General features: G+C 40.0%; 1 protein-coding gene across 2 annotated transcripts; it reads left to right on the top strand.

Annotated features, from left to right (window-relative positions):
• The first annotated feature begins 3,565 nt into the window (after window positions 1–3,565).
• On the top strand, window positions 3,566–20,439 carry TRMU (tRNA mitochondrial 2-thiouridylase). 2 transcript variants are annotated; one of them, XM_025171920.2, is made up of 11 exons: window positions 3,566–3,795; window positions 5,615–5,783; window positions 7,302–7,408; window positions 7,753–7,875; window positions 8,833–9,005; window positions 9,553–9,606; window positions 9,703–9,769; window positions 14,780–14,880; window positions 16,752–16,896; window positions 17,243–17,325; window positions 18,915–20,439. In XM_025171920.2, the coding sequence occupies exons 1-11, from the start codon at window positions 3,708–3,710 to the stop codon at window positions 19,065–19,067; spliced, it is 1,263 nt and encodes a 420-aa protein (XP_025027688.1). In that variant the 5' UTR covers window positions 3,566–3,707; the 3' UTR covers window positions 19,068–20,439. The 2 variants fall into 2 exon arrangements, with proteins under 2 accessions (XP_025027688.1, XP_007436371.1); XM_007436309.4 differs by having other exon boundaries at window positions 5,618–5,783.
• Window positions 20,440–27,540: the final 7,101 nt, after the last annotated feature.

A 27,540-nucleotide genomic window follows, 5' to 3' on the forward strand; every position in this document is an offset into this window, starting at 1 on the left:
ACCAAAGCATTCCTTTCAATGTGTATTCCCCATTGTGTGCCTGCTTACTCTCTTGTAATCCCTTCCTCTCTAATCTCTCCCCTCTGCAAGGGGAAAAAAAGAAAAACCACAGGTCAGGTACAGGACAGCACGTACTGACTATAATGGCAATCACATGACTGAGGGACCCTGCGAGGGTCGTAAATGTGGGCATTGGTCATAAAGTTATTTTTTCAGCACTGTCATAACCAAACAGTCGCTGAATGAGGCAGTCAGTAAGCAATCATAATTACCTAGAGTAGTAAAATAGGTTGTAGTGATTAGTTATAGCCTGTTGTTCTAGATAATTAAAAAGGTTATATCTGGAGTGAAAATATGCAGTTTTATAAGCCTGATGCTTTCTCACTAGAAACAATGGAAACTCAGCATGTATGTTTGTCCTGTTTTGTGGATGAGCAGTTGGCACTGAACTACTTATTTATTCAATTTACATAGCCGCCCATCTCACATACTTGATTTCGCACACAATTAAAAACAAACCCAAATAAATAACTAAAATAAAAACTACAGGTAGTCCTCACTTACTGACCATTCATTCAGCAATCATTTGAAATTACAATGGCATCGAACAAGGAAACTTGCAACCAGTCCTTGAAGTTGCAGCTGTTGCAGTGTCCCCATGAACATGTGATCACAATTCAGGTGTGTGGCAATTGACGCACATTTACAATGGTTGCAGTGTCCCACGGTCACCATTTGCGACCTTCACAGCCAGTTCCAACAAGCAAAGTCAATGGGGGAGCTGGCAGGAAATTGCAAGTCAGTCATATGACATCTCACTTAATGACTGCAGGTGATTTACTGAATGATCGCAGCCGGAACTGATGAACTGCCATCCTAAGTTGGGTGTGGTCACATGATTTTTCACATTACAATTGCGTTGTTTAGTGACAGAGTTGCCGGTCCCAATTTTGGTCTGCAAGTGAGGACTACCTGAATTAGAAAAACCAATTAAAACAATTTAAAACTTAATTTGCAGGAGAGTACACTACACTTCATACAATTGCTAACAATATAACCAACTGACAGGCTCCATACCACCACTGGATCTCCAAGCCTGATGATAAAACCATGTCCTAAGAGCCTCTGAAAGTCCAGCAGGGTCAGGGCCAGCCTAACCTTGGGGGGAATTATGTTCCAAAGGGCAGGTACTGCAGCGGAAAAAGCTCTCCTAAGCCCCGTCAAATGACGTTCCTTGGTAGATGGGACCTGTAACATGCCTCTCCTGCCGGACCTGAGGGGAAGGCGGAACCCTGCTAAAAATGGCAACACCAACCATGCAGGATCTCTCCTAATATGTTTAGAGTGAGGAACTTCCTGGGCATCGAAGGCCACAGCAATCCTATAGGGAAGATGAAAAAGTGAAGAAAAAAATGGAAGGAAATTGAATGAAAAAGTCCAACTATAACTAGAAGCTCCTACAGTGACTTGCTTCCTGTAGCAGGCAGGATTAAAACAAACAAACAAAATGGGCTATAAAGCAACATTATTTTGTCCTGCATGATGGAGCAGTGGAAGAAGCTGAATATATCCTCCACTGAAAACAAAAACAATTTTACTTCCCCATAGCTCAGTTGAAAACCACCTGCATGCAATTTGCTGCCCCTACTTTCAATCCCTATCCTGCCATAGGAAAGATGCTGCTAAATGGGGATGTTACACTGTGCAGGGCAAGCTTAAAAAAGGGACTCCTTCAATTTTGTTTCCTTCCCCTCCCACAAAACATTCACCAGTCACTCTCCTTACCTGGGCTGGGAGGTGAGTTCAAATAGCTAGGTGTAGCCATCCATCAGTCATTGCTTCAGACTGGACAAGCCCTCAGCAAACTGATCCACAGGACTGGGAGAGGGGGCAAGAGGAGTGGAGAAGCTGCTCTGTCTACCAGGTTTTGAATCCCAGAGCTGGTCCGTGATCTTTACCTGGAGGGTTAAAAACCTGCTCTCCCTGCTTCACCTGTTTGATCTCCCAGCTAGGGGATTGCTATGCTGTTCCCCCACACCTCTCAGTGACATCTGAGAAACAGCTGAAAAGCCCCAGGGTGGCTGCACAGCAATGCAGGCTCTCCCATTTCACTGCACAGCCTCCTAGCACCCATTCTTAGGGATACATTAAAACATGTTGGGCCAGGAACTGACTTGGAAATGTGTTGGGCACAGTGGAGGTGGCTAGTTGGAAAAATGGGGACTCTTTTGATGTCCAGGTGAGAATTGGCTGTAGAGGACAGAGACCAGAGGTCACACCAGCACCAACCTCAAGTGGTTATAAAGCACCAGGCTGATCCCACTCCTAACGCCACTGACTGAAGATGAAAGGAATGCAAAATCATGAGGGCCCAACAGAATAAAAAGGTTGCAGAGCATGGTTGTGTTAAGGCTAGGTGCAAGTGGGGAAAGGCCTTAAGTCTTATCTATTGTTTAACACTGATTTTAAGAAAGGTCAGTAAGCATCTACGTAAGTTCCTTAAGATGGCTATCCAAGAATAACATAGGAATTATACCAACTAACAGATCATAGCATAGCCTTAAGAATAATAATAAAAAAAACCTCTTTGTTTAAGGCTGTGTTTTTCAAACTTAGCAATGAAGATGTGTGGACCAACTCCCAGAATTCCCCAGCCAACATGCTGGCTAGGGAATTCTGGGAGTTGAAGTCCACACATCTTTGAGTTGCCAAGTTTGAAAAACAGTGGTTTAAGGAATGATACATAAAAGACTGGAACTTGCCCTGGTCTGAAGCTATGCAGCAGTCATACAATGATTAGCACCTGGATAGCAAAACAGATCCACATGAATGTGAAAACTAGCTCTATGCAGGAGACCTTTTAAATTTCCACAACTTTTTTGAAGGAATCCTTCTTCCCTTTGAAAATCACAGAGGAAAGAGGGGGGAAAACACAGGAGAAAGAAAGGGGGTGCTTGAAGCGGGTGCACATTCAGCTGCTTCTGGAGACCCAAAGTGCTTTACAAAGGCCAGAAGAGGTTGCTGGTGGAGCAAGCACACTCCGCTTTTGCTTGGGATGCACCAAAGTACATTCCCACACTTGATCTGTTGAGCTTCCTATCTGCAAAATGGCAGCAACCTGTACCAAGTGAGTGACTTCAAAACAGAGGCTTAGTAAATCTGTGGCTGGCACAAGCCCTCAAAGGAGGGCCAGTCTGGCATGGTGGCTAAGTCATCTGAATAGAAGCCAGGAGACCGTGTGAGCCAGTCTCTCTCTCTCTCTGCCCTAGGAAGCGGGCAATGGCAAACCACTTCCGAAATCTTCCCAGGAAAACTGCAGGGACTTGTAGAGGCAGTCGCCAGAGGTCAACAGAGACTCGAAGGCGCGCGCAGCCCCACACGTGTGTCCTCCAGCGGCTGCTCCCATTCGAAAAAGCTTCCTCTGCCTAGGCTGTTCCCAGAAGCCAGGACTTCAGGTTCCATTATCCCCAGCCGATATGACCAAAAGGATGAAGGGAGCGGAAACCCCTCCCACCCCCGGGACCCCGCGAAAGCGGCCCTCCTCCCCAGGAAGAACAGAGGAGAAGCCCCATTTCCCGGCCGTTTGTGAGATCAGCTCCGCCCACAGGCGGCCCCGTCCCGCCTCTGCTCTTCAGGTCACAGTGGGCCGCGGACGGGAAAGGAAGCACGGTCGGCCCTGAGAGAGCGAGGCCAGGCCAGGCCAGGCCATGATGGGGGTCGCGCGTCGGCACGTGGTGTGCGCCATGTCGGGCGGGGTGGATAGCGCCGTAGCGGCGCTGCTGCTGCGGCGGCGAGGTGAGGCCACCTGAGCGGGCAATGGCGGCGGAAGCCGCGGGCTCCAGCTTCTTTTTCCCGGCGTCCTTTTCCCCCCTCATCAGATCGTTCTTTCCGGCGGTGGAACTTCCCTTCCGGTGTTTGGAGACTACAAATCCCGGCATTCCCTTGCGAAGGATTCTGGGAGTTGTAGTAGTGGGCGAAATCTGGTGGAAGGAATTGCCCTGCGCGGAAAAAGCGCTACTTCCGGTCGGATTCCTGGGGACTTTGGGGAAAGCTCTGTATAGTATTCGAAGCAGCAGAACGGAAAGGCTTTGCCCTGGCCAACTTCCGGAGTGCGTTTTTCAGCTTCTTGGTCCTTTCTGCGAGCCTGGGCTCTCATAGTGGTCTTCCATCCAAGCACTCAGCCTTTCTGAGCCTGCTTAGCTTTTGCAGATCCACCAAGGTCATCTAGGGTCTCCATATAGTTTGTCACACACTGAATTATGCCCAATTCCTACAGGTTGACTTGCTCCTTGGGCATTCAGTGTGTGCAGTCTAGGTCCTAGAACAGTGTTTTTCAAACTTGGCAATTTTAAGATGTGTGGACTTCAAGTCCCAGAATTCCCCAGCCAGTCCCAGCGAATTCTGGGAGTTCAAGTCCACACATCTTAAAAATTGCCAAGTTTCAAAGACACTGCTATAAACTATAGACCAATCCTTATTTCTGAACTCAGCTTACCTCCAGAGAAAACTGGAGGAAAGGTGCGTTTTTAGAAGAAAGATGGATATATAACAAATACAAAAAGAAGCACATGGTATGTGTGCTGGTAGGGGTATATCCCCAAATACTTAGGTTTGCAGTTTTAAGTCCATCTTTCATTTGGTTTTGGAGGAGGTTTTCTCCAGATAACACTGGAAAACTGGTTATGTGAATTTTGTTTAATGCTAATGGCCTGCAGCAGTCAACCTTTTTCTTTAAGTGAACATTTCTTAACCTTTTTTTTTCAAGTGAACAGTTGCTTTTTCCAAAGTGATTAAGGATCACTACATGAATGAGTCATTTTATTAATCTTTCCAGCATTGGGAATGGCTTTCAGGAATCAAATTCACACACAAAGGGCTGTTAAGTATTTCTAGTAATTTAGTATGCTTACTTTCAAATACGTTCTAGTCCTCAGAGTATATACCAATGGGAAAATATAGCATCTAATGAGAGGGGTTTTATTATGATTACATTACCCTTCTCCCTACTGACTAGGGCTGTGCAACACTTTGGAACTGAAAGCAAAAAAAAAAAAAAAGCTTTGGAGCATTTTGGATGCTCACATAGCCCTTGCTTGCAACTCAAAGCAGAAATATAAATAAAATTAATACTTTCTCAGAATTACTCTGGGTACCACAATCCTGGGAAAAGATGCATTTGGTTTAAAGAGTTGCAGACAGATACTAAGTGAGACCCACACATTTGAAATGTATTTTTGCTAAGATCAAATTTAATCATATTTTAATGAAACTAAATATGAGCTAGTACAATGCTTTCATGGCCAGTCTGTGACCAGGGATGAATATTCAGTCCATTAGTATCTACGTGCTTTGACATGTCTAACTAGAATGAAGATTTTCTACTTGCCATGTGCAGAGTTTACTATTTTGGGATAGTATGCTTTCTATTAACACAGTAAGAGTTCTCCAAAACTGGAGAAAGTGTAGGAAGTGTGAAGAGTTCTTGCCAAAGATGACTCAATCATTTTTTTTAATAGTGAAAGATTGAAAGTTATTTACTTTATAAGGATGTCTATGTTAATTTTTCATGTACCATCATTTCTACTTTCTCATTTCTTGCTTTTCTCCATCCAAGCAGGGTATGATGTGACTGGGGTGTTCATGAACAACTGGGACATGGTGGATGAAAAGGGAATTTGTCAAGGCAACCAAGACTCTGAAGATGCTTATAAAGTGTGTCAGATGCTCAACATTCCGTTTCGTCAAGTTTCCTACGTTAAAGAATATTGGAACGAAGTGTTTAGGTAGGAGAATTTTTATAAACTCTTTGCTGAAAGAAAGCTTTGTGTGATGGAGAAGATTAATAAGAGAAGCAAGAGAATGAGCTCCCTATTTAAGCTTTGCAAGCTTCCCTGACTGGTTCTTCTCTCATCTACTACTCTTCATGCTCTAGCAAAGCATCAGTGCTCTGTGCTTTGGTTATGAAAGTGCATGTGGAAAAGGGCTCAATTTTAGAACATCCCGAACTCTAATACAACTCCTTTGCCTGAGCAAGCAAAAACCATCCACCATGGTGACTGAAATAAGCTTATTTGAAAGGTTGGAAATGATAAGCTAAAGATAGACTTTCTTGAATTGAGTAACTTCTGATGACTACTTGAATACATCCACATTGTTTTCTTGGGAAAAATGTGGAAATAATTCAACATGGCCTACTTAACGGTAGATATATTTTTCTGACTTTACCATCTAGCCTGCGGCCTTGGGATTTCCACGTAGTCTCCCATCCCAGTACTAATCAGTCCTGACCTACTTCGTGTTTTTTCAAGATCAGGCAGGTCTAGAGGCTGCCACCTGCTGTATGCTTGGAAATAATGTGTAGCATTAATGTTGCTATGAATAATAACAATCAGGGATGGCTGCAGGGTGTGATCAAAAAAGTTGAAGATGGTGGTCATGATAGTGCAACTGAAGCTTTGCCTGTTTTTTATGTGTGACATACATAAAAGATAGGCAGAGCTTCCATTGCTCAGTTGAGGCTGCCGTCTTGATTTTTTTGACCACACCTTGCAGACACCCCTGATAACAACCACTGAGCTAGTCTTCTGTGTAATTCCTTCCTTATGTTTGTCATGGAGCATAAAGAGGTGTACCTAGGGTCACCCACTGATCCCCAGCCAGGGATCATCCAGTTGCAGTCTGAGTAAGTCTGGTGCTTCATTGTCAGCCTTGCGAGGTAGTCTAGACAAGAAGCCTGCCCAGATGAATGAACTCTACTTGATTGTAAAGTGACATTAACAGAATCTTGCAAGTCTGAAAGTACAACTCTCCCCCGTTGCCTTTACAGCCCAAGAAACTAGGGAGGGTCCCTTCTGAGACATTTGCCACACCCAAATTCCTTCTGCAGCCTCAGTTGCTGCTTGACGGACCATCGTCTAGTCTGCGGCTCTTTCTCCTGTCTCCCAAGGTTCTTTCCACATACCACTAGATTCATGTTTTCTTAGTGCCATGGAAGAGGACAATGGATGCTGTTGAAGCACTTACAGTGTACCCACTCAATTAAGTGCTAAACATCAAGCGCAGTCATGTCATTTTCAAATGATTAAAATAAGTAGCCTAATTATAAACTAATACAACTTCAGTAAAATCCAGTAAGGGCAAAGAGATTTCTCCTTTCTGGTCAGCTTATTCTGATGAAATGGAGTGATTCAGGTGCTTAGCTTTATACAAAGTAATTAAGATTCTTGATGGGACAGTAAATGTATCTCTGCATTTCCAAATACTCATAATCATTCTAATGTTTTGTTTTTTCTTTCCTATAGCTACCTTTTAAATGAATATGAAGTCGGACGGACACCTAATCCTGATATTATATGTAATAAATACATCAAATTCAATTATTTCCTACACTATGCTATGGATAATCTTGGTAAGTTTTATTTCCAATGGGGTTTACCTTTCTGAAAAATGAAGCTCTGGAATAAACCTGAAACTCAAGCCCAATTTTGTATACAGTCTTCTTATAGCCTATGAAGATCTTGCTTTTCAGATCAACCTGTCTTTCAGAAATTGAGGGTGCAATCCTACTTATGTATTCAGAGAAAGTATTACTGAAGGCAGTGGAGTTTCCTCCTGAACAAAGCATTATAGGATTAGGAATATCAATATAAAAACTAAAGTCATGAAATATTTTAAATGTCTTATTAAAATAAAAGCACGTAATTCAATAGAATCTGTTGAAATGTGTCTTTATTTTTTTCAAAACTATACCAGGAGCTGATGCAATAGCAACTGGACATTATGCAAGGACTTCCCTGGAAGATAATGAAGTATTTCAACAAAAATACGCACGAAGGCCACCAGGACTTTTCAGAAATAGATTTGAAGTAAGAAATAGTAAGTGCTCGACTGCTTAAATCCAGGTCAGATACGTAGCATCCGTTAATACAGTGAGATGAATCGTTAGTAGCAGGCACCTTTTCTGCAAAAGTCTTCTTAGAATACAGATTAAAATTGGAAAAGGCAAGATGAAAAAGAACAGCTAACTGTGTTACTAGGAAAGCTGCTGCATTGGACTTAAAGTAGTAGAACATCATATCACATAATCAAGAGCCTTATTACTGAATGTTATCTGAAACAAAATCAGATTTCTTGTTTGTTACTTTGGATCTCCTGGTATATATTTTTAGTTATGTATTGGGTTGTTGGTTTATTGTTTCTGCCATGTTATGCTCTGTAGTTTAAACAAACCAACCAAATTTGATTTGCTCGTGTGGTCACCATTCATCCATCCATTTGCTTTCTTTCCTTTTTTTTTGCTACCTACCTGCTTTGTCTTCTCTCATCCTTTGCAGTAATAAGGGTTTGAACCTCCCTTTCACTGATGTCAAAGGACATCTCATTCCACCCCCTCATCCAATGCCTCATTTTGCACATAAAATTCTCTCTTTTGGTTAGTGTCCCCCTGAAGTATGGGGTTGGTCCATATGTGGAAGAACTACTCTTCCATTCAAGTGAGCAAGAGGACCTTGTAATTGATAGAACTCAGTGTGAATATCAGTGTTTTTAGACATCAGGTCAGGGACAGATCGTTATGGAGAAAGTTTTTCTATGTGGTTGCTAAGAGTTGACACCAACTTGATCACACATATCAATCAATCAATCAATCAATCAATCAAACAATCTGTTTTTAAATGAGGAAATAACTTTTCCTACTAAGTTTGAATTCCTCATCTTTCTCATTTTCACTGAAGGCCCAATTTTCAGATTCTAATGCCATAAACTAAATATGTGAAGGAGGTGGAATATAGTCATGCAACATTATTTTATGTCTCTTCTCCCTTCCTCTTGCAGCTGTCAAACTTCTTCAGGGAGCTGATCACAGTAAAGACCAAACATTCTTTCTCAGTCAAATTTCTCAAGAAGCCTTGCACAAAACCATTTTTCCTCTTGGAGACTTAACAAAAGACTTTGTGAAGAAGATAGCTGCAGAACATCAGCTTCACCATGTGTTGAAAAAAAAAGAGGCATGGTAACATTTCCTACTCAAAGGACTCACAGAAACAATCATTAGAACTTAGAGCAGTATTTCTCAATCTTGTCAGCTTAAGATGCATGGACCAACTCCCAGAATTCCCCAGCCAGCAATTGCCAACTTTGAAAATGTCTTTGCAAAACTTTAGATGTCTTTGCAATCTGGAAATGACCAAAAGGGATTCCTTTGAATGCCGTTTCAAGGGAATAAACTATCCTGTTCTTTTGATTATGTTTCTGGATAAATTTACCAATTGTGCCATTTTAGTGTTTTGATAGTTTCTAAATTAGAAATTACTTAATCTATCTGTCATGGCGGCCATGTAGGATAGTCTTCTGCTGAACACACATTTTTGTGTGAGCCATCAGCATTTTGTATTGTTTGTTTTTCTCTTAAGTCCAGCATATTTCCTTTAAGATTTCTTTGTGTATCTAGCATGTTTCTAGATAGATGGATTTGTAGGATTTGTAGATCTTAAGTGCTGTTAGTTGAACTTTCAAAATATCTAAAGGATGACCATCAAATGTGCTTTATTTTAGAGTATGGGCCTCTGTTTTGTTGGTAAAAGGGATTTTTCAGAGTTCCTTCTTGAGGTGAGAAATGTGTATACGTTTCACTTTATTGTTACTTTTCATATATATTGCTTTTAAATGGATTTTAAATTCAAAGGATGTTTTTCCCCCTTGTAGTATCTGGAACCACGTCCAGGCAATTTTGTCTCCATTGAAGATGGCAAAGTTATTGGAACACACAGGGGTGAGCAAGTGTTTTTTCATTCAATTCACGTTAAGCATTGTGAAATATAAAGATTTGTACATCTGTTTGCTTCCCCCACATTTTTTCCCCCTGAATCTGGTAACCTAAAACTCAGTAAATCTTTAGCTTTCCCCAAATTGTCTCATCTGACAATGGATTAGAATGAGCTTGGAGCCCCAAGGCTTGTACAATGTCCTCTTGTTAGAAACATCTGGGCACTAAAGCTTCAAATTAGGTGGCAAGTTATTAGACGGCTGCATTCGGTTACTGTTTTTATTAGGTGATACAGCGTAGGGAAGTGGGATTTTATAAAGCGAACAAAATGTGGATCCTTTAATCCCCTTTAAAGTAAAAGGTAGAACAGTCTAAACATAAACATGCTTAAGGAAGGAATCTATAAATGCTGAAAATTAGACCAGGCTTGTGAGGGGAAGATAATGTTTTTCGGGGGGGGGGGTAATAATTGCTGGGTTTGGCCTCCAGGGCTGGGGGACTTTGTGGAGGGAAGGGGGTCCCATAGGGTGATGTTGTGGGGAAGTTTGACCAGAGACTAGCTGGGAAATGTCACCCAGAGTCTTAGCCTTGTCACTGGGGAGAAGATGCTGCATGGCTCCTTCGGCTGCTGCCATCTTATTTGGCCACGGGTCTTTCTCTCCCTTCGGAGAGGCTGTTCCGTTGCTTCAGACTGTTTCTGTTCAGGACAGAAGGGATGGCTGAACACACAAAGAGTCAGATTTGGAAAGAAATAAGAGGCAAATTGGTTTCAGAGGCAATGCATGTAAATGGAGCTGGTCATCTTTTCAGGCTCCATATTGTAGACAGCTCTCCAGAAAAGTTACTTAAGCTATTCAATTATATCATTTGCATTGTTGTTGTTATTACTATGATGACGATGATGGTTATGTTGCGGTTGAAAAAACAAGCCAACATTTTTGAATGGCCATGACTGCTGTCTAGGAGCATTTTAGAAGCCTGCAAGGGACACGTTGCTGACAATTGTATTACAACTGGAGCAGCCTATAAGTCCAGCCAATCAGTCAATATTCATATTCTTGTTTTGGTAATTACCTAAGTCTAACATATTGTTAATATATATAATTTTTAACACATCTGACTGCGATTCTAAACTGGGGTAATCTGTTGGCTAAGAGTGCTGGTTATAAGCCAGGAATCTGACTTTCAGATCTTTCTGTTACATCTTTCACTAAATGACCTTAATTTAGCTTTCCCCAATCTAACACTTTGTGGATTATTGACTTCCAGCACAATTGGGGGACTACCCACTTGAGGAAGGTTGTGTCCCCTTCATTTGGAGAGTTATTGAGAGAGTTAAAAGTGCTTTGAGCTACTATATAACTGCTTGCTAACATTATTTGGGACTAGGAAGTAAGTCACATTGGACTTGATTTAGGGTTGGGATATTGGTTAGGATGGGGCTGTTAAGCTGATTCTTAAGCATAATAAGTTTAAATGTCACCTGTACATTCTGTTTTTAAGCGAAATTGATACAAACTCTTGGCAACTGGATTATTTAATCTGTAATCTCTGCTTGCTGGCATTATTATGAATGGATTAAGATTTTTATATCCAAAATATGGGCCTATTTTTCCTGCTAAAGTATAGAAAATCTTCGTGCAATTATAACATTTTTGCAGAATAGGCTTAGAATGTCCTTCTCTAATACCTGCTAATTTGCTATTTCCTTTTTGCTGTTTTTGTTAATAAATACTGCTCCAAGTCACAGGAACTAACTTGTGACTGATCTTAGTTCAGCCTGTTGCCCCAGGCATTATTTGGATACCAATCTCATTCCTAGCAAGCATGGATGATAGGTCTTAGAATCATAGAGTTGGATGGGACCATCTAGGTTAGCATGTCCCCAGAGGGAAGGGGGTAAACAAGGACAATGTACTGGTTGCAGCAGGGCAATCAAAGCTCTGCCCCTTTGCGTGTGCAACATCAATGCAGATATAAAAGTGACAGTGCCTCAGTCATGCTGCTGTGACCGCCATCTTGCTTTTTTTGACACCCCCCCTTCCAGAAGTCACTGCAGATTTAGGCCATCAAGTTCATCCCCCTGCTCAGTTCAGAAATTGAAATTAAAACTTCTCTGACAGAGAACTGTCTGCTTGAATGCCTCCAGTTAAGGAGAGCTTAGCACTTGTCTGGTATTTGGTCCTACTGTTGAACTACTCTTGCTGCCTGGAAGATTTTGTGAACAGTCATTTGGAATCTACCTTCTTGTAAATGAAATCTATTATTTTATATTCTGAAAAGTGTCCCAGGAAAAAGTTGTAGCTGCTTTAAGAATCACATTAGGAGTTGTCTGAAGGCCGCAGTATTTTTTTGTTCTGGTCTGCACAGATGCCTGAGAAAAGATGGACTGCTTTAATGAACAGCAGAGAGGTCCAAAATGCTTTGTCTGAATCTTTTTTAGCATGCCCAGTTCTACTAGCTGTCCCACTCATTTTTGTGCCATCAGTAAATTTGTTAAGTGTTCCATCTAACACAGGGGTCGGGAACCTATGGCTCGCGAGCCAGATGTGGCTCTTTTGATGGCTGCATCTGGCTCGCTGCCAAATCTTTAATAAAAAAAATAACAGGGTAAGGCTTAGAACACGTCTTCTATCCGCCGAGCGCAGGCCACGCCCTCCTCTGCATCACATCCGCATCCGGCATCCTTGGGACTCACCCTACCTTGCCCCGCAGCATCCACGGCCGAATGGGCCTGGAACCGCATCGTCCTCCACAGGCAGCCGCAAATCGAGGCCCCGGCTTCGGCCTAGCTCCTGTCGGTGGCCCACGCGAATGCGATCCGGGTGCACCGCTTTGCATCCTGCTTCCGCTGCCCCTGCTCTGTTGGGTGAGTCCTCATCTTGGGCTGGCCCCCTGTTTGTGGCCCCATCGAGGTACGAGACATATTTCAGGCACGGTGCCATTTTCCACCAGTGGCCGAAAATCGATTAAACATATTGTATGGCTCTCACGGAATTACATTTTAAAATATGTGGCATTCATGGCTGTCTCAGACAAAAAGATTCCCGACCCCTGATCTAACACTTCATCTAGGTCAGTGTTTTTCAACACTTTAAGATGTGTGGACTTGAATTCTGCGAGTTGAAGTCCACACATCTTAAAGTTGTCAAGTTAATAACCTAGGTCATTAATAAAAATATTTAAAAATAGAGGGTTAAGCCTTGTGGTACCCCACTTGATATCTCTCTCCAGGTTGAAAAAGAAACATCGATGACACTTTTTGAACTTGATTTTGAAGCCAACAATTTATCCACTTAACTGTCATGCCTTTCAGACCATATTTAACTAGCTCACTGATCATAAAATTCTGGGACACCTTGGTCAGATGCTTTGCGGAAATCAAGATATATTATGCCCACAGCATTCCCATGATTTACTAAGGAACTTACCCAAGCAAAATAATAAAAGATTAGCCTGGCAAGCCTTGTTTCTGACAATTCCAATCTGATTTCTGGTCATTACTGCAGTGTTTTTTATTGTTTCTATGTAGTCACCAGGAGTGAAGCACTGTTACCTTTTTTTAAAAGAGGCTTGTACATCAATTTATTCATGATTTTCTAGAATCTTCTCTGGTTTTTCAGGTCAGATTGACTGGTCTGTAATTCCTGGTTTATTTTTCTCCTCTTTGAAGACAGGGGACAACATTTGCCATTTTCCAGTCATCCAACACTTCATCAATTCTCCAAAATTCCTCAGGACACATAAAAGTTCAGCCAGATAACTAGCAAGGATGTAATTAATCTCTCCATAGAGATTTAGACTGATTCAGAATAAAATAATATTATTCCCTGTTAATGTTTTTAATCATTGCCAACCTGGCCATTCATTTTGCTCTTCACTTGCTTGAACACATGCTTTCTTGTTGGAGTAGAAGGAAATAAGAGTTCAATAGGTATGTGTTTTGTTTCTGCATTTTGCATCTTCACTGAACAGCTGGTATACCGAGTCTTTTCTTTCCCCTTTATTTTCAACATACCTGAAGAAACTTTTTTTGTTGTTCTTACTGTTCACCAACCTCAGTTGATTCTCAGCTTTAACATTCCCGGTAATATCTCTAGTGATCTGGTTCTTCCCTGGTGATCTTTTCCTGTTTCCATATCCTGTATATGCTCTTTCTGTTTTCAGTTCTTTAAACATTTTTTGTAGACACACTGGCTTCTTCTGCAGCCTTTCACTTTTTTCTCATTAGATTTGTTTGCAACTGTACTTACAGTATATTCTAATTTAGGAATTCTCACCTATCTTGAACTCTTCATTAGCTTCTCCAGGTATGGACTCCTACTTATCATGTCTCTGAGTTTATTGAAATTTACTTTTTTGAAGTCTGGGAAACACATTCAGGTATAGTTTCCCTTAGAGTGAAGAACTCCAACAGTGCATAGTCAGGTTCCCCAAAGTCTTTGCTTCTTCTTTTTCCTTAACTAAGTCTTCTCTGTTGATTAGTATCAGGTCACGGGTAGCTGAACCACTTTTGCCTTCCTCTGTTCTCTGAAGGGAAAAGTTGTCAGCAAAATAAAAAGGACTATGCTTGGTAGAGTTTGTCTCCCAACAGAAGTTGGGGTAATTGAAGCCCCCCCATCCCTGTGTCTTACCTCTTTAGAAGAACTGAGATTTACTCTGGGTGAAGTATATTGGAAGGGCACCAGGTTGGAAAAGGATGGCTTACATATTATACTGTGAAAACTCATCACTTTTCTTGTGGGAAATAGCTTACTTGCAGCCAGTTTAGCAGATGTTTGCTGTCATGCTTGGTCCTGCTTAAGAAAACAAGATTTTTCTTTTTATTTTCTCTAAATGTTCATAGAGTCTATACCCTGAAACATAAAAAAATATTCAACTGTAGGATACTGTTCTCTGTTAAAAAGAGATAAATGGAAGGCTGTTTTTTTCCTCCCCCTTTGTTGGAACCAGTGGCTTAAATGGTGTGAGAAGCATGCGGGTTATATTTTAAAATATGTGTTTTGTTTTTCTTAGGTTGCTTCTTGTATACATTTGGCCAGAAAGCTAAGCTGAAAGACTGCAGAAATGCTTGGTTTGTTGTAGATAAAAATATAGCCTCTGGGGAACTCTTTGTGGTAAGTTTGCTTGCATTTGCACTGTTTGTGATTGCTGCTTAGAAGAATGTGGTTATTACTGGCCCAAGATTCTTGGCTTTTGCATACAAAAGGAACACCAAAGCTGTTAAGTAAACCGGTGTCAAGTAGTTTTATTACATCCTGTTCAAACTAGCTTTGGATGAACAGAAAATTGAAAAGGATGTTGGCACCAAGTATGAAATAAATGGCAAGCAATGAAAGAAGTGATCACACCATTCAGCTTTACCTTCAGACAAGCATGCCTTCATCTTAAGTGTTTCATTGTGTCTTTAATTCATACCATCAGTCCTGATATCATAGAACTTTGGCAGTGTTTCTCAACCTTGGCAACTTTCAGATGTGTGGGCTTCAACTTCCAGAATTCCCCAGCCAGCCATGCATCTGAAGGTTGCCAAGATTGAGAAACACTGCCATAGCTGTGTTATAGTGATGACCACTGTCTCAAGCTGGAAGTGATGACCTGTATAGCCCATCCTCAGAGTTGTTCTGCTTCTCTCTCCCCTTATCAAAGGGGAATGAATACCCATCTGTGCTTGTGGAAGCTGCTATGAGATTTCCATTCCTGTATCATCACAAAGGTCACACGATGTGACATCAACATTGGTAGGGGCTGAATGAGCAACAGCATTTTGATGGACATGCTACAACTGTCCACCTGCTACCCCTTACATCAACATTTCCCTGTTTCCATGGATAGTGTGTAGATACATAGGTAGTTCTTGTTTAGCGACTGCATTGTCTAGTAATTGTTTGCAGTTATGACAGTGATGAAAAAGTAACTTTGTGACCAATCCTTGCATTTACGACCTTTGCAGGTCTGTAAAGCAAAGGAAAGCTGAAGCAAGATCGTAAGCACGGTTTCACTTAGCAACCGCTTTGCTGAACCAAGTTGATGGTCCCAATTTGGTTGCTAAACGGGACTACCTGTAGTTAATATGCTCCTTTAAGCCTGGCTAAAATTCCTAAATTTATATGGGGAGCAATGGGTCAACTTTTGTAGCAAAGGTTCACTTCTCATCCTTGAAAGCATGACATTTTGCAGATACAATGCTCAGTTAAGGTTAATATTTATCTATGCAAAAGCATAATTTCTGGCCATAGCTTTAGCTATTTATAGGCTAATTATGGTTAAAACAAACTATGGTTAAGTTTTACGACCAACAGTTTCCTCCTTGGGGAATTCTGGGAGTTGAAGTCTACATATCTTAAAGTCGCCAAGGTTGAGAAATACTGATATAATTTAAGCCTGTTGGTTTCAATAAATTATGACCCATGGGGGTCAGCACCCTGGGGCCTGTGGTATGGCAAGGAAACAGCCAACAATATGGCTACTGAAAATAAGCAGGGCCGTTTCCCTCACTTTAGAAAGGCAGAAAGGTCACAAAAGGTCCACTATAGAAGGTCTCAGATAGCCTTAATATAGTTCAAATAAAGAGAGAGAAAACCCAAGGAAAAAAAATAGAAATCCTGGCCAGCCTGTCTCTATATGATACATAGCCTACTGTGAATCATTAGGTCATCTAGCATCGCCCTTTGGAAAATGTTGAATATTAAATTTGCCCATAGCAGCGTTTCATCAAATTGGGCCGTAACATTTTCCATGATCCCCTCTTTATAAAACAAAATTAAAGATTCTTCACAGATTGTTGAAGATGAATGCAACAAAAATTGCACTCATCATCACTGTGATAGAAAGGGGACCTAATGATTTGTTTTTGTTATCTAGCCCAAAGGAGCAGTTTTATTTTGCTTTCCGATTGAAAATCTTTTCCTTTTACCTGATGCTAATTTTATTCTATATTGTGCTGAGATGCTGAGTTGTCAATTAAAACTGTTGTACCCCTCTGAAGGCGCCCTGCAGGGATCACCCTGCACTTTACAGAGATCTCTTACGGACAAGCAGAGTGCACTGGATTGCCGAGGAACCGCCTGCAGAACTCGTGCGGGACAAAATGATGGAGTGTAATTTCCGCTTCCAACACTTGATGGCGTTAGGTGACTAATTTTTGTTAATTGAACAAACCTGGTTAGTGTATTCTTTCAGTGGCACCAACAGGCCATTTATAGAAGGAAATCTTACATATGGATTATTTGTTCAGATTACAAATAGTATCTGATATTAAGGAGAATGCAGAAGTTTTGGGTTTTGATTTGTAGTTTTAATTGGGTTTTATCTGGTTGTAAAGGGTTTTTTTTTGTTTTTTTAATTGACTTTTGTATTTTGTTTTGGTTGTTTGATTGTTTAATTACATGAGCCACCCAGAGTTGCATAGATGGGCAGCTATACAAATCAAATGAATAAATAAAGGTGAGTCAATTAACTTTTTTTTTTAATTTGTAGCACCCTGCACATTAACTCTTAATCAAGATGGATCAGTATGGTTGACCCTGGCAAAGCCAATGAGGGATCTTACAGCAGGGCAGGTATGTGCTGAGTCTACTTCCCCTGTGATTATCTTAAATTTTCTAAGCATGCCAGGACATATTTCCCAGTCAATACGCTCATAATTGCACCCTTTAACAAATGATAGAGTGAATAGAAAAGCATGGAGCAGATTTTGCCCAAACATTATTGGTCGATTTATTAAACAGTTACATATGAGTGAGTAGAAAATCTCAGCAGGAATCTTGGTTCTGTACATTGCTATTAACATCTGAACGCTTGAAGATGATCCAACATGGCTGGCGTGATTCATAATAATTTTCTCTTGGATTTTGTTCGATTCCCAGCACTGATGGTAAGGTTTTATAAACATCTGCGTTGTGTTAGCAATGGTAATAATGAGGCAGAACTAAACTATATTTGAAGCCCAATAGCTATTTACTTGCAAGGGGACCTCATTTACTCACCAAGGAAAATATTGCCAATAATACTGAATGAAATGTAGTTCAGCCATAGAGTATGTTCTTATATGCAGAAGAGATCAGGTATGATCTGTGGATCTCAGCAAAGGTAGGGGGAAGGGAAGCCCACCCTGTCTGCATTTCTTTATCCTAGGTAAGTTGGTCCATTTCTTTTCCTAGATAAGAAGGTCCAGTAGTCTAACATTCAGTTAGAACACTGTTTCTCAATCTCAGCAATTTTAAGTTGGTGGATTTCAATTCCCAGATTTCCCCAGCAAGCTGGCTGGGGAATTCTGGGAGTTGAAGTCCACCCATCTTAAAGTTGCTGAGCTTGAGAAACACTGAGAAGGTTCTTTGAGTGAGAGTTGAAAAAATATACATTCTTACTTGGTTAAATACAGTGGAACTACAGTCTTTATCTGCCCTTTGTTGCCTTCCCACCTCAGTTATCACAACTGAGTAACTGTGATGTGAGAAGGAGGATAGCTTTCATAATTAACAGAAAACATTTAGAGGGCTTGTTAAGCTGCAGGTTTTGTCAAGTCCTGTCATGCAAGTCCCGTGGACATCATGGAAGAAATTCTGTAAATAACCAAGAGCCTTGGTGAAAAATAATGGGATGTAAGGGCTGTACCCAGCTTGTCAAAAAAGTCTCAAGCATTAAGAGGTGTCTGAGCCACAATTCCTTAAAACTGTAAGAAGAATTTCAAATTGTACAGATTTTGCAGCAGGAAAAAGGGAGAGACTCTGCTGAATTACTTAATTCAGCACATTTACTCTGAGATGTGTGAATATAATCTGTTGTGTTTCACTATTGATGGGTTTGCTAGATTGTTATACTTAAGTCAGTATTTCAGACTCCTCTTGAAGCTATCTTTACTGTGACAACTGAACAAAATAATATCTATTTAATTGAATGCAAGAATTTTCCTAAGATTCTTTACTTAGAAGTAATTTTATAGCAGTGCAATTTACACCTCTAGGAAAGAGCACTTAATAATTATGGTAATAATCATACTAGCATTGAATTCCCTTTCCCATTCTCCCCCGCCCCCCCACACTCTGTTATATGAGGTGTTTAAAAGTGGTCAGGTGACCCCTCGGTAGAGGTCTTCTCAGTGTACACCCGTACTCCGTACAGTACACGTTGTCACTCTTCTGTCTTTCAGTTTGCCGTTTTCTACAAAGGGGATGAATGCCTGGGCAGTGGCATGATTCTGAGACTGGGGCCTTCTGTCTTTACATTGCAACAGGGCAAGAAGAGGGAAAGTACTGCTATGAACATGCCAGCCGATGAGGTCACGGTTCAGCCAACAAAATGACTTCTTGCTTTTTTTTTAAACCAAGCAGAGACTTTTAAAAACTGGTTAGTTAAAAGCCTTTGAATGATCATCAGAGACATGAATACACATCTGGATATGTTTGGAATTGTCAGAGGACAATTAAAAGAACAGTTGTGACATAGGGAATGATTCTTGGTTACTTTTTCCCATTGCTTGAAGCCCTGCCCTGTGTAGAAGTTAAGCATAAGGAGACTTAACACCCAAATAAGCATGTATAGAATCGCAGTGTAATTTATATTGTTTGAGGAATCCTGTTAAGATCATGTAAGTAAGTTTTCTGGACTAGATTATGGCTAAATGCATACAAGCTTGTGTGATCACCATGGATTTCTTTATCCTCTTTCTCATATTTGCTTTTTGGTTTCCCATCTTGTAAGCTTTTAAACCAAAAAGCCATTTGCAATTGGGAGGCAATGTTACAGTTCAAAAGTAGGAAAGAGAATGGAGGGTGAATGTTGGGGATATCTAGAGATCTCTTTTTTCTTTTCCTACTTGTTGAAAAATGGAGTTTCTTAAGGAACCCAAAATGAAATGTCATAGTATATGTTAAGTAATTAGAGCACAACAACTAGGAAAATATCTTGGCTCTCGGACATGTTGGCAACTTCAGATAATATTCTGAAGAGCCTACTGATAGTTGCCTTTAACCTTGAAAAAGCCGCTTTGTTTATTTTCTTCAACTGTATTTAGATATTCCAGCATCTGACACAATTAGAATTGTATTGGGGAGATGATTAGACTAGGTCCACATTTTCTGTCCTCATATTTGTTATTCTTCACAAGTTAGAGGGCACAAATCTCCAGTGAGGATCCTGCTTTTTACAAGCAGATTCCCCATCGGATGTCAAGCCTGGAATGTGCCTATGCAGAGCCAGTGTTTGCTGCATGCCTTCAAATCATGGAGGGGAGCAGATTGGGGCAAGACTTCTCATTCTCTTGTATGTTTCTCATGGTAGTGGAGGATAAATAAGCCCTAAATAAGGTCAAGAGCAGCACTAACTCTGGGAGTGAAAATCTTTTAAGAAAATGGTATTTCCTTGTTCCTAAGATTAATAGAAATGCTTATTTTAAAGAGAGAAGTCCCATAGATTCATTCCAAGTCCAACATTTCTTACAAGGTCTTTTCTCCTGTGCTTAAAATTAACATTTGGTTTCTTTGGGGAAAAGTGTATTATGAGTCAGATTCATAATTGCCTATTATTTCAGAGTTTTCATTTTTGACATGTCTTAAATTATTATCAAGTTGATATAACATCATGAACCTGTGTAATTAAATTATTAATCCATTTTAAGGCTGAAAGCTTTTGATGTGTATTGAAAGTAAATAAAAGCTCACACTTTGTGAAGTAAAAACGCTTTAGATTTTAGTGATTATTTTACATATACCTTAGGGCAGTTTTTTGCTGAAACGCTCATAGAATAACATTTCAATCAATATGCTTTTAATCGGTTTTTATATTTCAATGTGTGAAAGATCTATTTTGGGAGAAGAGCCTATGAGCAATGTTGAAGCATCAAGTTGGAACAAGCTGTTCTTGCATGAAGGCCACCAAGGATGGTTGTAGAGCTGCATCGTAGCAACCAGAGTTTCTACAGTAACAAAATGATTCAGCCCACATGACAGGCTGTAGCACCTGTTACAAACGTATGGTTGTGCCAACTACATCCCCCCCCATCTTTTTCTGTCTAGATCAGACGATACTGGAACATCTGTACTACTAATGACTATATTCATGAAGAAAGATCAAAATTATATATATAATAATAATCTTATCAAGATGATGTACATTTTGTCTCTTTCTTTCATCATCAGGAAAATATGATTCGGAAGATTCCATACAATTAACAGAGATTTTTTTTTTATCTTTGGAGAGGAAAACTTGGTAGGGCAGATGCTACAATCAAGGATATAATTGTTCCCTTTTCCATGACACTCTAGCATCATGGGAAATTATTGAAAACTATGAAGCTCCCTTAACCCATCCTTATGAATTTGCCCAAGGCTATCACTGAGAGGTACTTCAAGGAAAGGAAAGAAAGAAATGGCACGTATTGCTCATTTTATTTGTTCTGGTCGTAGAGCAGCACATAAAAAAACAGAATCTAAATAAATATTAAAATGTAAACATAGGTAAAATGCAAAATCATACAAGCTTGTAAAACCTGTAAATCCTAGGAACAGTTATTTCTTGTCTGATTTTGCAAACTACGAGATAACATTTGCTACTTTTATACATATCACAGTATCCAGGCTAGAAAGTCAAAAGGAAGCCAGCGGTGTTCCAGCGTTTCCTAGATAAGACGAGAAGAGTAGGGCAATTAGCAAACAGTGAATGTTCTGCTAAAGCACCCAGCTTAAGACTACCAATTCTACAGCTCAGAACCATGAGAGCAGCTAAGGCTAAAATGTGGTTTCCCTATTTCTGGCTGTTTCCTATTCTGGATCTCAACTATATTACTCCATACTGTATAGGAGCTGCAGGAAAACAAGTATGCAACTCCCTTGTTCTTAAGTTTTCCTTGGCTTTTTTGCAACATTTGATAGCTCACTGAGCAGATTGGATGATTTTGAACCTGGGACTAAGTATTGCCCTGGACATATAACTCTTGGAGTATGTTATAGACTTGCTCATCCTAATTTTAGAAATTTAGTGCTCTTCTGCTGTCCAGTGTAAGATGAAAATTGAAGTCTGCTCCAGAAACAGGTAAGCCTCCGATTTGTCTGTCCTTGAGGGCTTTGACAGCACCCCATTTCTTTGGGTTTTTTTTTTTTTTTTTGGTTCCTTTGAGTTGGTCTTGATTCGTGGTGACTACCTGATAAACTGCAGGTTTTTTGGCACATTTTTGGAAGTGGGTTGTCACTGTCACCTTCTTCCTAGGGCTGAGAGAGAGGGACTGGCCATAAGGCACCTATGGTAGGATTAGAACTCACAGTCTTCCAGTTTCTAGCCTGGCGCCTTTAACTACCACACCAGATTGGTTGTCTTGACCCCAATTAGTATTCTGTAATTTTTTTCCCCCTAGGTAAAGACTGAATCAGTTGGGTCACGCAAATACAGTTACTTTGTACACAGTGAATAAGCTGATCTCTGCAGCCTGTCAAGTTAACAAGCATTCATAAAATCAATGGTTTAATTTGGCTATGCATCTGGTGAAGGGTGCCACAGCGCACACATACTTAGCCTTTTAATAATAATTATTAGTCTGAAAAGGTCCTACCAGATTCTGATTTTTGACTACCATGCACAGGCTCCACCATATATTCATTCAGGGAACCCACAAAAAAGTGTTGCTTCCACACATTACCTATATATCGTCCCCCCAAACACCAGAAGAGCTCTTACACTTGCCCACTGTAATGCCCTCCCTTCCACCCTTCTGGAGGGAAGGTTCTATAACAGCATTTTTCAACCTTGGCATTTTGAAGATGCATGAACTTCAACTCCCAGAATTCTCCTGCTGGCAAAGTTGCCAAGTTTGAAAAACAGTGTTCTATAATATACCAAAAGAACTGTGGCTCTGTCCTTGCAGTGAGGGGGAAACTGAAACTGTGGGTCACATGTTGCCCTTTTTATAGAAACCTACATGCTGGCTGGGGGATTCTGGGAGCTGAAATCCACACACCTTAAAGTTGCTAAGGTTGAGAAACACTGTTTTAAAGGAAAGCTTACATCATCAGAAATCAGTAGTACATTTTGTATATTATATATAGGATGCTAAGCATCCAGATAAAGCATCATGAACTGAACATAAACATAGTCATGAAACCAAACATGCAAACTGTATAAGCAAAGTATTTATTAACTCCATTTCTATAAAAATCAGAAGAGCAGGAAGAAAAGCCATGTCTGGATTTATGCTTAAATTTTTGAACTATGAAAAAAATATTGTATTAAATTGTACCGCAACTCCCTCCCTTATTTTGGTGCCTTCTCCCTTTTAAATTACATCCATCAACCTCGAGGTGGTCACCTTAGAGACTAACTCACATTTTTTCTTCTGAATGCTTTGGATTCTAGCATTACCATCTGCCTGTTTTCCCACTGAGCACAAGCCATTGATGAAACTCATTCCCACCAGGCTCGGTCTGGGGTCTATCGGTGTCACTGATTGTTTTCATGTGCTTCTTTTATTTACCTGCTGAGCTGCTGCTGGCGGAAATGTAGCTTCATGACCACTTCTGGCTTATTCAAATGCCTGCTTGAATGCCTTTCAAAATCAAATGACTGTTTCTTGATTATAGCCTCTGCCATCTGTTTATTTAAAAAGGAACATTTGTTTTATGTCTGGTTGAATTTTTGTTCACTGCTTAGGTTCTAGTTGTTTCAGGAGAGGTTGCTAAATGTTCATGGTGCTTCACCACCAGGAAATTTGTACTCATAATCATATAATGTATTCTCAGACAAACAAGAAAATTAACCTGACATACATACATACATACATACATACATACATACATACATACATACATACATACGTATTTTATGTAGTGTAACTGTAGTCACATTAAAAAAAAAATTAAAAATACTGCTCTGTCCAGGGGCATCTGTGGGAAGGCATGGTAAAAAAAGTCAAGATGACAGTAGTGATTATCCAGCTGAAGCTATGTCTTTTTTTTTTTTAAGTCCTGGACACCCTCAGCTCTGTTTCAGATCTGAATGTTTTTATTTGTTTTTCTGATGTGTTTGTGCTTTGCCCCTACAATTTTCTGCAAAAGTGTTACCTTTGCTGCACTGGGGATGATAAGCATAGTTTTTTAACAAAAAAAATATTGTACCATGGAGTCCCCAGCATAAGTATATGGAAACAATAGCAGTGGGACTTGGAAAGCTGGTCTTCTTTCCAGGGTATGCCCCATTCCTGAAACAGGCTGATCCAGCTACTTCTATAGGTGCAGGCTGGAGGTGTCCACAGGGTGTGGTAAGTCAAGGTGGGTGCTGCAACAGCACGGTTGAAGCTCCAGCTGCTTTTTATGTCCATGATGTGCCATCTTGACTTTTTTAACCCCATCCTGTAGACACCCCTGGTGCTGGCTTTGTTGTGGCACTGCCATTGGAGCAGCTTGGAGCTACAATAGTTGCTATTTATTTTAGTACATAAAATGAAGCAAGCCTAATTCTCTGTCCAGCAGAGATTTCAGAGGAGGACTGCAATGAACCAAACAATTCTGGAACACCAAATGAACAAGCTGAAACACACTGCACTGCACTTGCCAGGCCCTAACAGTTGACTTGATTTCCACCTGGTTCCTTAGCCAAGGTGAGGTCCTCTGGAAGAAGGTCATGCCATTGGGAGGCCATAGCTGTCCCAGATCAGGAAAGTCCCCTCTATCAAGCAAGATAAGACCACCTCCAGTGAGGAGATGGAGAAGGGAATCCTCTCAGCAGACCTTCTTATGACACTATGACAGGTATGCATATATTTACTTGTGCCAAGAATCAGCCCTGCGCCATAATCTTGACTCTGAAGATAGGGACAAGACCTTCTGCTTGCATTCTGTTCAACGTTTGCAAACGTTTAGGCAGATAAATCTGGTACGAACCAGATATTCACTTTTATTATCAAGGAGCACATCAGAACCAAGAATAATCCTGGGTTTAGTTTTAGTCATTAAGAACAGTTACAGTACAAAACAACTCACAAAGATACAATTATATCATTCTAATCCCTACTTTCTCCTCAGCAAATCCCTTTTCAGGGTATGACAAGTGAACCCTGCCTTGTGTGTTCTACAAAGCATGCTTAGAAAAATTAAAGCATATTTTTTGTTGCAAAAATTATCTTTTTCACATATATATTCATTTGGAACTCAAGGTAATCCAGAGCAACAAAGCATCCTTTGTAATCTTTGCCTTCATGGAAGATATGGACAATTTTTGCCTATTATTAATTAATTTATTTTACTTAAAATGATTCTATCAAGACCGTTACTGGGTTACGGAAGAGTTATATTGTTGGTTTAGCAGTGTTTGCATTTGTAATAAACAATTATTAGATTTCATTTTTTAATACTTATTACCTTTGTAAATAGTTTTCCTTGTCAGCCGACCCCCTAACGAATTAAAATAAAAGTTCCCATCATTTGTTCCAGCATAGTCTCCCAGAATACTTGTGGGTGTAATCTTTTTGACTTCCTTTGCAAATCCTTCTTGATGATAGATTTCACACTTTCAAACTGCTTTTCTACTATGTGTATGGTGACCTAGTGAGTCACCTGTTAATAAATACGTTGAGTAAATGCAACTCATAAAATATGATCATAAATATGATAGATGAATCCTCATTTTTTTCTGCCAATCAGCATTAGAAACATATTAGACCACACATTTTTAAAGTAGCAGCTAATAAAAGAGTTGTCGTCAGTTGCGCATATCCCACGTTTGAATACCACAGAACATTTTTAAATTATGCATGGGAATGTTAATGTGCAAATTCTGGACCAGGTTTTCCTGAAATAAAAAAGTATTTTAATAGACTTTTTGTCCTCTTAACCGTGATGGAGTAGATTTCTTTTTTTGTTCTAAAATTACAGATCCCCACTTGTTTGGGCTCAGAAACTAAGCAGGGTCAGGCAGAGGATTTTTTCTATTAAAAAGTCTTGGCTTTTTTACCTCTCTCTCCCTGTGAGGTGATTAGGAGGAATACAGCAAAATAATCTATAAAGTTTTATTTTAAATAAATAAATGGATTCCAAATGTTTCAGATTAATGGCAGCTGCTAAGTGTTGGAGAGGGCAGAAGCAGCCAAATATTTACCGTGCGGCAATCCCTCACGGATTATTCCAAGAAAGTGCACTAATAATATGGGGTATTGTTGAAATTTAAATTGGGAAGATGCACCCAGAATGTACATTTGGAGAGAAAAACACAATACTAATCTGAGTATGCCTGTTATTTCCTGGAGACTCCCGAGTATGACAGAGCTAATAAAAGAAAAACGGTTGATTCAGAAACCGATGTCTGCCATGGGAGGAAAGATGTTTTTTGTTTGCACCTGCTGTTGAACTCTGCTGAAAGCTGCAGACAGCAGGGTCAGCAGCTGAAAAAAGCTGACCTTGTGATGGCCCCACTGGCTTCCAAGTACAATTCCAGGATGTCTTTCTGCCATGGCAGCCTTCACCAAGGGCCTGATTTTCATGTGCATTGCACATAAATCAGTTGCACAGTCATGGCTTCCGCTTTGACTTTTTGGACCCCTCCCCCTGCACACATCCCTGGGCGTGTCACGTCTACTTAAAATTAATCCCCGTTTAATTCACTGAGAATGGTCTTAGGTTCAGAATTGCATCTTTCAATCACTGAATTAAAATTATTTTTCTAGAATGCTCTTTATTTTTAGGGAGCTTGTTTTAGTGTCATTTTGTTCTTGGTTTTCACAGCATTTTGTAGATAGCTTTGATTTCACAAAAAACCACAGTGTGTAAACGTAAATAATAAACTCACAAGGCACCATCATTTTAAGGGAAATAAATGGTTGACATAGAAATACAAACAAATCCAAAACTTTAATTTACTGTTACATTTTCTCAACTGTGCTCAAATTCCAGTGTTTTGAACTTTAATAAATATACATTTTAAAAATTTTCCAGTGTCTAAAATCTGTCATAAATTGTAAAAAATAGGTTCTTATTTCCTCTGTGGTTAATGCACAGCTGGTGTTCTGATAAAAAATAACTAACTACATCTCATTGGGCAAAATATACACATAGATATAACATCATTTAGCACATATTGAAGTATGATAGGCAAATACTTACACATTCAATCTTTTTTACATCAAAGTTTTATGAAGCATGAAAAGCAATATATATATATATTTTAAAGAGCATGACTCTTCCCCTCTTCTAAAAAGGCCTCATGGGGACAGGGTTGATGAAAAACGTAATTTATCAAATGCTCATTACATATGGGATTTTTATCTAGATTTGAAAAAAGTAGTGAAAGTTTGCACACATAATTTTTTAAAAACAGAATGACCCAATCTCTGAACCATATTGAGGACTTTTAAAATTCACAGGGAGAAAAATTTAAGCAGATTCTTAATTCTCCCACTGAAAAATGGGCTGTAAAAGCGTGTAACTTAGTTGGACCATGCTTATTCAGTTAACATTTGCTTTTCATAGAAAAAAAAAGCGGCAAGGCTTGAATTCTGAGAACAAGTATCATAAATACGAAACACAGCTGATGTACAAAATAAGAAGATTTGTACTTTTTCCCACTAAACAACACCATTCTCTACAGCAGTGTTTCTCAACTTTGGGAACTTGAAGATGTGTGGACTTCAACTCCCAGAATTATCCAACCAGCATGCTGGCTAGGGAATTCTGGGAGCTGAAATCCACACATCTTCAAGCTGCCAAGGCTGAGAAACACTGCTCTATAGTATAAGAAAGATTCCTTCTCACAGGGCAATTCTGGGCACTTGGTTTGTTTTGAATAATGATTGCGCATGA

This window comes from Python bivittatus, unplaced genomic scaffold, assembly GCF_059951505.1.
Source record: "Python bivittatus isolate LINGU-HERP-01145 unplaced genomic scaffold, Pbiv_v1 ctg000330_np1212, whole genome shotgun sequence".
Classification (NCBI taxonomy): domain Eukaryota; kingdom Metazoa; phylum Chordata; class Lepidosauria; order Squamata; family Pythonidae; genus Python; species Python bivittatus.

Coding starts and splice junctions, on each gene's coding strand:
- TRMU (XM_025171920.2), top strand. CDS start 3,708: ATGATGGGGGTCGCGCGTCGGCACGTGGTGTGCGCCATGTCGGGCGGG. Junction 7,876..8,832: donor TAGATTTGAAGTAAGAAATA/GTAAGTGCTCGA, acceptor TTCCTCTTGCAG/CTGTCAAACTTCTTCAGGGA. Junction 9,770..14,779: donor AGTTATTGGAACACACAGGG/GTGAGCAAGTGT, acceptor TGTTTTTCTTAG/GTTGCTTCTTGTATACATTT.